At 32.2% G+C, this 14,175-nt stretch overlaps 1 protein-coding gene across 1 annotated transcript; it reads left to right on the forward strand.

Moving 5' to 3' along the window:
* The first annotated feature begins 360 nt into the window (after positions 1-360).
* On the forward strand, positions 361-4,157 carry LOC144839670 (melatonin receptor type 1B-B-like). Its single transcript, XM_078695162.1, has 2 exons — positions 361-712; positions 2,307-4,157. Exons 1-2 carry the CDS (start codon positions 363-365, stop codon positions 3,043-3,045), a joined length of 1,089 nt encoding a protein of 362 aa, XP_078551288.1. The 5' UTR covers positions 361-362; the 3' UTR covers positions 3,046-4,157.
* The last annotated feature ends 10,018 nt before the right edge of the window (positions 4,158-14,175 follow it).

Consider the following 14,175-nt stretch of genomic DNA (forward strand, 5'->3'; position numbering starts at 1 on the left):
CGATTTCACACTGCGCATGTTTATAAACTTTTAACCAATAAAATGTTAGCATTAATTAGCCACGCCCAAAAGACTACTGAGGCTGTCATATTACGTTTAAGTCAGCACTTTCCTCTCAATTTATAATATACCTGTATTATTATATACATAGGCCTAGTCCTAGTATCGTTGTTTGTTATTAGTGTCTCTGACAACACCATTTGTTTGGTGACGCCCTCATCTGTCTTCTTTTAAATAAATAACAATGACACGAGTTTCAGGAATCTAGACCTATACTGCCACCAGGCACAAATATACAAACATGCTATATAATAACTGTGATTACTTACACCACCAGATAAGTTATACTGCGTCGCAGGAATATGAGCAACAACACGACTGATGCAGTCGACAATGAGCTCGACACTGCTGAGTTGTTTTATGTAGCATGTCTAGTCCTGATACTAGCGTTTGGAACTGTTGGTAACATTCTAATCATTGCTGCTGTTGTCATCTGTAAATCACTTAGAACAAAATGTAATATCTTTATCGTAAATTTAGCCATTGCAGACTTTTGTGTTGCTACTATATGTGGTACTGGTTATATCATTGGATGTTTAACAAAGGGAGAATTTTACGTGGAACATCGTACTGTATGTAACTTATTAGGAGCAGTAGTTGTTGTTAGCTGTGTTTGTTCTTTATGGAATATAATGGCAATAGCTCTCAACAGGTATGTAAAACATAGTATATTGCTCTATGGTTAAACTAAACATTCGCCTGCCAAAATAATGTCAATAAAATCTTTTGAACCTACTAAATGGACTTCTTTTGTATAATCGTTGCGTTTCTAGATAATACACTAATAATTGTCTATGGTCACATATTGATTAATAAAACAACTCCATCGTCAGATACAGGATTAGCTTTAATTACACCTACTTTTTCTCATTGCGGGGTCGTCAGTTAGTAGCATCCCGATTCACCGAATGCATATAGATAAATAAATTAAAGAAGACATGATCCAGCCATGTCTTTAATTTAGAAATACTGGCAGGTGATTCTTAAAAATAGAAATGGCATTATGACAATCAGTGATTTCTACCTATCAACAATAAAACATCGCCAGAGAACGGAGTTCAGATATAATTAAGATTGATGCGCATAACAGAGTGTAATATACATATCCTTTACACATCTAAACGAATTTGAACTGTTTGTCGGCTCTGATTTCAAATGTAATGGTCCAGATAACAGAAGATAATGACATGATATGATATGTATAATCTTTCGGAATATGATTTAAAAATTAAAGAGACGTTTTATCGAATTGATACGGTAGGCATAATAATAAAAGTGGTGTAACATGACTTTTGATGACAGGAGGTAATTATACGTGAAACAAAGCATCATTAATGGACCAACGAAATGAGTCCCAGAATCCTTATCACCATAATATAAATAAAACGTGGTGCTCGTCCGCAACCTCTCCACCCCACCAACAAAAATAGGATAATATTTTCATGACACGCTCTGTATTTTCAATGACAGATAATTATGGTATTTACACATTTTATGTAGCAGCTCACTAAATTGATACATGTTACTTATTTTAATTGTCTTTTGTGAAATTAATCATTTTAATTTACCTGGATCTCAGCATATTATCTTCCTTTAGATCTGAGATCCTCAATATGACTTGTTTTTGTTTATGATCACAGAGTTGACACGATCGGGGCGGGGGGATGGGTACACATTGATAAACATTGGCTATTCACGATGTTCGTAACACTATAGAATGAGAATGTTTATACTAAACTCTGATAGAGACTGATTTCTTTGGCGCCTCTTAACGAAGTTTCATTGAACACTTTATTGCTTTAAAATAAAACTTTGAACACAGCTAATGGATGATGCGAAACTCACAAATGTGTAAACTCAGCCAAGTGAGTCTGTTGATAATATTATTATGCAATTTAAAATACGTGATCGCCTGTTATTCTCATGATTTTAACAAATTGTTTCTCAGATTGTATTTTCCACTTAACTATATAGCTTTCATTTTATAAACTCACCATTACCCAAAGGATATCAATCGACCTGTCAACCTTGATTACGTTTAATAATCCGATATGGTATCACGGATGGTTGATTGTTCTCGTTATTTCTTGGTATTATTTAAAAAATGAAGTTTGTTTATCATTATATAGTTTTACTTATATGGATTAATGGACTAGTTACACTTTGATATATAATTATACATTTTTGTGTATATACTTTCAAAAGGGAAAATATTATATTGATTTTTAAATTGTTCTATCTTACAGATATTTCTTTATATGCAGACGTCGACAATATCATCAATACTTTACGTGGTGCAACACAGTTTTAATCGCAATTTCCATCTGGTTCCTGGCAATCTTAGTTGATTTTGCAAATGTCTTTGGATGGGGAGGACATTCTCTACACGAAAAACATTACGGATGTACATATGATCAGACTTCGAACTATGGTAGTCTTATATTCCAAGCTATTATAGGATTTACAATACCAACTGTTGGAATAATCGGAGCGTACTCTGGTATTTATCTACAAGTGCGCTCCAGCACACGCGAACTTATGAACGTAGCAGACAGTGAAAGACGCGACTCAAAGAAACTACCAAGAAACAGACCAAAAGACTGCGAAATTTTAAAAACTGTTCTTTTCATATTCATTGTATTTCTCATGTGTTGGATGCCGTTTATGAGCCTCGTTATATTCGATCCGAACATGAAATGTTCTAAGTACATTTATATGTATTTTATCGTATTAGCGGATTTGAATAGTTGTATTAATGGCGTTATTTATGGAGTTATGAATAAACGATTCAGGATTGCATATTGGTATATATTGACGTGTGGAAGATCCAATACCAAACAAGTGAAATTAAAAGCGTTTTCTACAACAACTGCTTATTCTGTCAAAGCAACTTCGTATAATGTTGGTAATGGTATTAGTAAGAAACTACGAGATGCCCTGATTGAGCAGCGACAATCAGTCACAGACAGCAGATTAAAAGCGTGACTTATGTCTTTAATTAACATGCATGTTATTCCGATTAAAAATGTTTTTCAGCACTCTAGACGCTGTACTTCTCATATGGATTATTATGTGCAATTTAATTTAACTGTTTCAAATTACTGTATGCTATTCCCATAATATTAGGCACATGAAGAAAACGTCAACAACGAATACATTCTCCAACAAATAAATAAAACTGACTCCGAGAATGTAGATCAGTATAGATTTCAATGTTGATTGTAGAATTGTTTGACTCTTGACAATTCGATCTGCCACGTTTGACTGACTGACTTCTGACATTAGTTTAAAGTAGTTCTACTGTACGACTTGACTATGACGGCCATTGGTTTGATAGAATAGGCCTACCAGTATATTTCTGCGCATTTTATCTGGCAGTGCCGGACATGTTATTATAACCATTATATCCATATATATAGTATATACTACTGTATTTGCTTATTTATGTGACGCGCGCTGATTCTAAAGTTGGGTTTCCACTTGGACGCAACGCAAGGAAGGACGTAATTATAAGCGCACCGAATCACGTCGTGTGATGGTGGATCGTCTGAACTGTCCCCCTTTTGTGAGAACCAAGCTTCAAAAGGCCCTATTCGTGACTGATGACGTAGTTACATACAGACAGGCACTTAAATAAAGAGCTGGTTGTGCATGCCATAAGCTGCCTCATTTAGTGACTCGAACTGCTGACTGTTACGTCTAACATACTCCATAGCATTTTTTTTAACGAAACTGGACACGACTGCAAAAAAATGTATTTTTCGAACACGAGCTTGATTGTAAATTACATCATTAATGCATGTTACAACCAATTACAAATTAAAATGTATGTATATTTTTACACTAAATATTTTATATGTTAAACTACGGCCTACGTGTCAACAGCATGGCCTATCTTTAATTTATCTTGCCAAAGTCGATAACTTGAGTCTCCTGACGTTATTTTAGGCCTAACAAGGTGTGCTTAATTTCTTCAGTCGTGGAGACACAGCCTTATTAATTCAATACTGTACATTTATTTTGAATAATGCAAACTTTATGCTTTACAATTAATTTATAGCGAATAAATTGATATATAAAAACATTGTGTTTTTTTGTTCGATAACTGTGAGTGGAAAATAAATACCGAACTAAACTTCCGTTTTTTACGTATGGATATATTTTAGTACTTTTAGTACTTTTGGTACTTTATGCATATTGCAATATGGGCGTCTGAAGCGCTTGAGGCGACCGTCATGAGTGATTGTTAATTAAACCGCCTGTCACGACAACTAGTTATGAATACTAATGGGTTTGATATTAAATGACTTCAATATCAATGTACATCATGATGAAAAGACGTCCTCATGGAGAAGTAGTTAATTAATATTAGAATATACAATAATGAATATTAACTATACAATAATGAAATATAGGTAATGACGTCAGTCGAGCCAGTTCACAAGGGTCAAGCCAACCTTATGAAATAAATATAAGTGAAATAATCATAATGTTTTTATTTAAATACAATCGTTTATTTTTTGTGCACTGTTTTCAAAACAGATTTATTGTTGCACCACTATTTTACTGTATTTCCTATTAATATAGCGTCACTTTTGTTAGAACCTTGCTTGTAGTCGGATACCAATGTGTATAAATGAATGTGAATGTTTCTTGTTACATCAACCGGTACTGTCGCCGATGAGGCAAACAACATGCATGTATACGTGAGTGATGGTGTTTTACAAGATAGTGTTATGATGTATACGTGTCTTTTACAACATTCCGATGTGAACACTCCACGGCAGACTGATATTTCAATTCAGGGTATGTCATGCGTTTAACCAAAGTATGCTAATATAACCTTAAGGATAGCCTACAATAGAAATGATGAAGTATAATTACTCGATGATATAGGCTAATGTGTTGGTAATGGAACCGTTACCAAAAGAGGTGGGTGGCTATTATAAAGTATGATATTTTGATATTAAGGCAAGAGATTTAACTTATCACTCCAATAATTAATTAATTAGGCAAATCACTTTTACCCTAAAAAAATGCTACAAAATGTTGTTTTTCATAAGCATTAGTATCATAATAGTGTTGAGTACCAACAAAAAAGACATACCGTAATCGAAGTCTTCAAAATGTTTATTCCAATATAGATAAGTGTGTGTACAATCCATTTCAATAATGTGTCTTCATTGTCGGTATTATAAAGACGAACTTCGATTGGATTGGATTAAGTTAATGTTAACATCAATACCGTTAATGTCTAATATCCCTGTCACGTTTCCAATTAATTTAATCTTGATATTGAACTAAGGTATAGGGTTTACATCACAGTTTAAAAACAGAAAGAAAAACAACTTTTGTAGGCCTATAAAATATTCTATACAAACTACTCTATTTGATGAACAATACCTTGTTATGCAGGTATTATTATTAGTAATGTAACATAAAGTTATGTACCGTAAAACTAAATACTATAGGATGCATGAAACAATCAATATGATGATCTAAAAAGAAGATGATTATTATAACGGTGTGGTGGTTCTGTTTAACATCCGATTGTGACAATGATGATAAATGGTGACGAGGTTATAAAGATGTTGACGATTAATTGTAATGATGATGATAATAATGATGATATTATTGATGTTTCGTATAAACAGTGACGTCATGAAAATCATAGAGAATGTTTACGTGTGTACGTTTGTTAATGTTCTTGTCTTTGACGTGACGTCATCGTTATCGATCAGAGAATTGCCATAGGGAGATATAATTCCAATATGGAAACATCGATCAATCTTATCCCACGCTAAACAAGTAGTTTACATTATATGTTTGTAAAAATAATTGTTGTCAGTTGACAATTCGATTGGCTCGTTTTAACCAGTTATAATATAAAAAGATAAAATGCATTGGACGAATCTTGGATACAAACACGTAAATGAAGTAAGTAAAGAAGCCCTCGCCAATCATATTTGAACCACAATATAAAGTTGAAAGTTGAAATGGGTATACAATATTATTTAAAATTACATTTTTGTTATTTCATGAATTATTCATTGGTCCCCACGACCCTATCAATAAGTATATCTACCTTTTCAACTACGTCTCGACTAAATATTCAGTATTGGTAACGCGGTCATTTTTACAGGAAAAATCCAACCATAGTCAAATATTATGTGACTAGGATGCTGCAAGTGTGTACGAAGACCACTACCAATACTATAGATTATATACATTATATGCATTTATTATGCATTGCCTTGCCCACACACAAACGATACTCTCATCAGACTCAAGACCTTTCGGCTGTGTTAATAACAATGGCCTGGAATCTATATTATTTATATTACATAGTCGTTTTATACAGCGATACAAATAATATTTTTATTGCTTATTCAAGAATCACATTTTGATTAACAAACAAACAATTACTATTATTTTAGTTTCATTCTATATTTGGACTAAGACAAGCTTACATGACGTCATGCACAGGCCTAAAGGCTAATACCAACTGGATAGCATACATTGTAATATCGTCAATGCTCATTTTAAAATAAAATAAGTGATAATTTGGTGAACTGGTGGCAAAAATGGATGGGACTTTAGGGACATTTGGAGTGTTTGGAATCTAATATAGATAATGTCTCTTTTTAAATGCTCATGGGTTTCATTGCTATAGTATATATCCGTTAATTACAAAGACGCAAATATTTCATTTCAAAATGGTTCTTCGAAAATCGTGGTGTTTATATTAATTCTACACACCGTATGTGTCGTGATAAAGATTCCTAGAAGTTTTGATACGAACTTTCAGGAAAATAATGTTTGTTTCATTTACAGCGAAACTAAATATTTGACGCACTTTTGTTAAGATCTATAAGTAAACAATACATCGTGATTTATATTGTATTATAATTAATAATATCAAACACGCTTTGTTTAACAAGTAGTTGTTTCAACAAATCGATAGTGTCCGCAGATTCGTTTAATTTGTGTATTATTCCGACGCCTTTAAAAGTATTTATTCTGTTCTTAGCGAGAAGTCTATAACTTATCCGACGATGGTAGGCTTGAATACTAATGTGAAAATATTCGCAGTCCTCTTTTGGTTGCAATTTGAAACTCAAAATCTGTCAAAGGTGAAAAGGCAAAATAATGACGTCACATTTAATTAATATGAGATATATAACTAATTGTATAAAACTGTCTTATTGTTATTACAGTCCAAATGAGAACTCTGACGTCATGCATTTATATTAATTATCTAGAAACACCAATATGCATTTCAAAATAACAAAACGGAGAGCATCAACATCAACAAATTTGTCAATCAAACGTTTGGATTTAATGCATCTATGTCATTTAGGCGATATACCGTACTTATCGCACGACACGCCAATTTTAGTAGTGATATGTGTGGAGAAGGGCGGACTGAAAAGGAATTAACCGTTTAACAGTCAACCAAATATTGTGGGCCTACTGTCAATAATCATTAGATATTCGGATAGACTATTTGTTAGTTGTTTTCTCAAAATTCCAAATTTATTATATTTAAATTTCTCATAATAATAACACTAATCGTTTAGTGACTAAACTTGACATCACATACCGTAGCTGTAATATGACGAAGGCCGATCACTAACTTTTGCAATTTTCAAAGTGGGTCATCCTCGGGAATTTAAAGAAAAGTCAACTTTTCTTATAGGCTAAACCTTTAAAAAAAATCCCGGAAAGATCTAAATTTAGACGATGCCAAGTCATTTCATTTAAAATGTAGGCTAAGCCAGGAAAGGCTATGTGCGTTAGTAAGATTAGGTCAGCCCAGGGAATTACGTTACCAATTATAGACCATTGGATCATGGAGGTATAAAATTATTGGACACTTTGTTAAAAATGTTAACTTTATATCAAATTATTATTAACCATGACTTATCCAGTGCAGGGGTGCCTAACTGAAGATGAGGATCGGTGGTTAATAATTCATTGTATATCTGGATTTACTAAAATACTGCGAAATTATAGACTGCTTTTACCGTCACAAAATTAGTGTAATAAACGTTCGTAAATAATTTTTACGGACGGTAAGATATAGATGCCGCATCATTCTTTTTTCTGCATCAACAAGAACTGATAAAGCAAGAGATGCCTGTTTATGTTTAATGCTATAATCGATGGTGTGCCATTCATTCTACTCTAACAGATTAGTTTGGCGTCTTTATATTTCACATTAAAAAAAATCACAATGGGTTATTAGAATTGATTTTTTGTTATCATTGAAAGACGGTTCACATTCTAAAATAGGCCAAATTTCGATCGTTGTGTTCAGTGAATGGAATATCAACGTTTCTTCTTTATCAGTGACTGGTATGGGTGGATAGGAACACTTACTGGTAACATCAATTCTTTTACAGTGTGTCTGAGGATGAATGCATGAAATGAATGTTTCTAATGTATTGCAACTAAATTAATTTACACCAAACCAACCCAAATACAAAGTATACACATACACGTACATCCAATTGTAAAAAATACCAATCTTACCGTTTGTAATTTGCAAAAAATGAATTGAATGAAATGTATAAATTAACGGATTATCATTATTGTTTCACTTTGTATAAATACGCGCGCGGACTACCAAAACGGTTAAAGAATGAAAAGATTAAGGCAGATTAAGATATGAAAGTGAAGAAAAAACAACAAATGACAAGAAAAAGAATATTAGGCTCGAACATATTTTCAATAGTAACGGTACAACAAGCATTATATACGATATGTCCAAATATACATAACACAGTACTGTAATCAATAATTGATTTTATAATTACTAATTGATAAGGGGATTTCCCTCATTCGACAGCTGGATTATTCAATAGACTTTCATTGTGTTTTATACAAATATTATAACATTTTCATAGAAATATATACCAGCAAATAATAATATAATACTACCGTATAAACAAGATAAATAATGCATTTTATTGATTAAGTGGAGAAGTCATTTTAACTTGGAAGTTACTGTAGCCTATATAACATAACGGATCCTTCCGGACGTAGGAACAATGATTCCAACCTGGCTGGTATACAGGGGGTTCCCCAGGTTTATAGCTACAGTATAGGCCCACTTTTTGACATTCATAAACAGATAAGCGCTGAAATGTATTCTGTATAACATATGTTATCATGATTGATATTCGTTGCTCAATATATCATAGCCTATCATGAAATTATAATTAATAACGACAGTATTGTTTTTGCAGCAAAAGTACAATGTCTTACATCCCTTCACCATCCCTGGCAGCATTTTGTATTGACAATAACTGGAACAAATAGCGTATTGTTGGCTTTCATAAACCAACATTAATTAACATTTCTTCTCAGAAATTCATAACTAACTGCAAATAAACCGTTAGAGGATGCACTTGCATACTATTGATTACTACAGGGTTTCATCACAGACAAACACCGTAGCATAATGCATTATTAATTTTTGTCCAGGATGTTTGATTAATTTCTGATCCAATATTCAGAGACAATATTGAAAGTCAATAAAAGCAGTATACATACAAATAGGCTTCTCGGATAACGACTATAAACCGTATAGTGTACACATCTAGCTCATGAAACTTTCGAGACGAGTATGGGGTTACTCCAGTGTAACACATGTACAAAGCCGCTGTCACTCACAGCCACTGATCGTAACTGGGCGGCTCAGGGAGACCAGTCTTTCAGGTCAACCAGTAATAAATAATAAATAAATTCTAAAAAATAGTGGTCGGTTGCGCTGAAAGATCTTTGCATGGATGGTGTGTTCTTTGATCAAATTCATGGAGAAAATCATATTTCTCTTTGCTCAAATGAAGATGAGAGAAGTGATCAGAAGATTGTATTCTTTTGGCCTATACACACGTGATGACACTGTAGATCTTTTTTTATGGTCCATGATGAAACTGTGGAATGATATAATGATAATAAAATAATTATTGACTTTATTGGTAAAAAAGGAGGACATAACGTTGGCGTTACGTTATGCGAAGCAGTGAGTTTAACTCGCTGACGTAATAAAAAAAGTATCTATCTGGGTGCACAGAAATATAAATGATTATTATTATTATTTGGAAAGTTCTCGTGTATATCTGATATTTGTATAGATTTTGTTTTTGTGTCGTGAATGAAAATGATTGTTTGATATAGAATCGATAAAGGTTATCTGTAGGCATTGAACTTCAGTATTTAAAAATAAGGTCAGTTATAATAATACTATCGTTATATTATTATAATACCAATTATGCTGCACAGTTATCAACACGGATATCAATTAATGAATACTGTTTAAAAACTAAAATGAGACTGTAATACAAAAATGTAGGTCTAAACGTAATAAAATTGTTTAGCATGATATTGGCTACGATACGAACGAGTATTAGAACGAAGGCATAATTAAAACACTAATAATAATAATAGCCTAGACGGTAATAGTAGGCCTACTTGTTTGGTTTATGTAAAAAAAAATATATTTTTATTTCTTTTCTTTGGTATAATAATCCTCAGAGATATACATTTATTTATTCAAGGGGGACAATAGCAAATACGTATAGGCCTTCACTGACATAGTAGAAAATGTAGCCTATATTCATATATTCTTTTAAAAGATGAACTATGGCCTTCGAAAATATTAATAAATATCGTTATAACTTGTTTATTGATATAAAGTGTTTATCTCTATGTATTTATCATAGGCCTACGTGCATACTACAAGTGGCTGATTTAGTGCCTGGTTTATTAGAACGGTAAACAAACTAATCATGCTTTACCAAAGGTGAAACATCGAAATAGTACACTAATACAGATCACAAGTGTCTAATCATATCCAATTATTAAAAGAATAAGATGATGTCCGAAATGTTAATTATCATTATATTGTCTATCGTATAGGGGACACATTCACATTGAGTTGAGGAATTATTTTTGTGAAAATAATAAGGAATTAAGTTGGGGCTGGGCAGGGAATATCATAAGTAAAGGGGATAAAGACCGAATTGAACAGGTGCTGGGTTCGGGGAAAGTATGGTTCGTCTGTGCAAACGCTTGACTCTTTCTACAGCCAATGTCTTGCCGATGTGTTCCATGCTATATCGGAAGACACCAATCATCCTCTTCATAACGACATTATCGGCTTTGTTATCGTTAGAAGTGGTAGGATGACATTATAACAAAAGATTTGTTAGATAGTTCTTTTTTCCCCTTATATTAACTTTATGCAAGCCAAGATAATGTATGAGCACTGTAATTTCCATTTATATTGGACAATAAATGAATCTGTATCTGCATGGAACTACATGGAACTATAGTTCCATGGTATCTGTAAGTTCAATTAGATTATTCGCAAACTTCATTTATTGAATAATTTGTGTACGAAATATATACTACAATAGGCTCAATACTCGATCTATAAACATATGTTATTCCCAAGACCTGTTTATATCTTTTGTACGTGACTTTTAGTCAGAATGGTTTACAAAACACAAGAATAATATTCCACGCTATGGCCTACCTACGCTAAAGCTCACTTTGTTTTCAATTTAATTTTTTTTTTTTAATATTATCAATTGACGTACAGGTAAAATATCAACTTTGTTTTTTTAATGGATCTTTATGTAGGATCGCCAAACATTAAAATCGATATTAATGTAGAGAATTGCTTTATTATCTGTCTGTGACTTTCCAAAATATCGATTTGTTTATTCTTAGAGGAATATATGCATTTTCTTCGCATACATAAGGGTTAGAAAATGAACCGGTTCTTTTTATTGTAAGAAATCACAATTAAAATGTATGATTTTATTATTTTACCCACTGTCACTTTGTGTAGAGTGGTAGTTATTATTAATTATCGAAGTTTTAAAAGTCCTCTTTGAAATTTCTCAATCTAAGTCTCTTTAAAAAAAATAACAGTTATACTAGAACCTCTTCTTTTGGACACGCCTAGATTAATAGGGGCTTTCAGTGCGAATCAGGAATTACAGCAACTTTGAGACCCTGAGAAAATCTCAGGAACACATAAACATATCTTCAGAATGTTTATTTGAACTTTAACTAGACTACTTCAAATTAATCGCTTCTGTACTTTAGTACATTGCTCCTGTGTTTGAAGGCCAGTGACTTATTTTTGAAAATAATTTACAAAAGAAATACATTAATACATTTAGGTTTAAAAACATATCCTGCCTATAATAAATGTGAATTGCACAATAGAGTATGATAAAAGAGAAATTGCAACATTTATCGTTAAGGCGACTTATATCATGACGTTGTGAGACCTTGACAAAAATTAACATGTTACATTATTAAGAAATGATGAAGTTGATTCTGAAAGAAAAAGAAAAGACAAATGATGCTTATGATTGTGAAAAGATGACAATGAGGATGACGTTGATAGTGACAGGTAAGAAAAGACAGATGATGCTTATAATTGTGAAAAGGGTGACGATGACGATGATGTTGATAATGACGAGTAAGAAAAGACAGATGATGCTTATAATTGTGAAAAGGGTGACGATGACGATGATGTTGATAATGACGAGTAAGAAAAGACAGATGATGCTTATAATTGTGAAAAGGGTGACGATGACGATGAATTGAATTGAAATATATATATATATTTATACTGGGCGACCTCTTCAGTCAAAGACTCGTTCTACCACCAGAACCATGGAGTGAGTGAGCGTTCCACTGTCTTAACCGCTCGGCCACTCACTCCCTTGAGTGATGATGTTGATAATGACGAGTAAGAAAAGACAGATGATGCTTATAATTGTGAAAAGGATGACGATGATAGTGACGAGAAAGAAGACAGATGATGCAGATGCTTTGTGAAAATGATAATTATGACGATGATAGTGACGAGAAAGAAAAGACAGATGATGCTTATAATTGTGAAAAGGATAATGATGACGATGATATACGTTGTTAAATTGTACCAAAAAAAATGGACCATAACTATTTAATTTAATTTGTTTCATGGTTAAAGTAATTAGTTTATCCTATGACAAATATTTTATGTAGTATATGCTAAAAAATATTGCTAAAATCATTATTTAGTAGGCTAACTTAATATTTTTAAATTGTATAATGTGATAAACGTTTCACTGAAAAGATATGACAAAAAAGTACATCAATAATGTGATTACAAGTGCATTAGGATTTATTTCCAATTTTGAATACTGTTTCCATTTTGGTCTAATTAATTCGGCTCAATATGACCAGTTTTGACTTGTACAGTATTAATTATGAATAACGATCATGTTGTAAAACGTTTGTTATAATTGAATTTTACTAGATTATGTTATGATGAAACAGAATCGTTGATACGAGAAAAATCGATAAACTCATTATTTGTAATCAGATATTATAAAAGGACACGAAGTTAAAAAACAACGGAAAAATCTTGGCAATACGAGCAGTTCTCAATCTCACAAATTCAGCAATGTTTAAAGCAAAAAATAAATAATACAATTAGTAATATTCTTTATTATAGTTCGTTTTGTTGCATGATATTTCACTACCAAAAATGGTAGTGATATGACCAAATATGGTAGTGATATGACCAAAAATGGTAGTGATATGACCAAATATGGTAGTGATATGACCAAAAATGGTAGTGATATGACCAAATATGGTAGTGATATGACATCATCATGTCCATGGGAACATCACATTTTTTATATATTGAAGCAAATAAATAAATAAATAATACAATTTGTAATATTCTGTATTATAGTTTTTATAGTTTATTTTTATAGCATGATATTTCTAAATTTTAAAGTCGTTTTTAAATTAGCGCCTTGAATTTTAATGTTCTTTGAAACTTTGTTAAGTCCGTTTGAATTTGTATGAGTTTTTGTGTGCAATTTATTGATTTCAGAATCCCAATATGAGGAACTTTTGAAACTTTTTGGGCTAATTCTTGCTATCATAGTAATAATTGTGCTATAAGTATTTTTGTTTTTTAATCTGTATCGTTTGTTTATGTATGTGTAACTGATAGCTAAATAAAGTCAAATCAAAGCAAAATACAAATTAAAAAAAAAAAAACCGATTATTTTTACATTGTTATCGGGTATA

Source organism: Antedon bifida, chromosome 1 (assembly GCF_963402885.1).
Source record: "Antedon bifida chromosome 1, ecAntBifi1.1, whole genome shotgun sequence".
In the NCBI taxonomy this organism is placed as follows: domain Eukaryota; kingdom Metazoa; phylum Echinodermata; class Crinoidea; order Comatulida; family Antedonidae; genus Antedon; species Antedon bifida.

Coding starts and splice junctions, on each gene's coding strand:
- LOC144839670 (XM_078695162.1), top strand. CDS start 363: ATGAGCAACAACACGACTGATGCAGTCGACAATGAGCTCGACACTGCT. Junction 713..2,306: donor ATGGCAATAGCTCTCAACAG/GTATGTAAAACA, acceptor TCTATCTTACAG/ATATTTCTTTATATGCAGAC.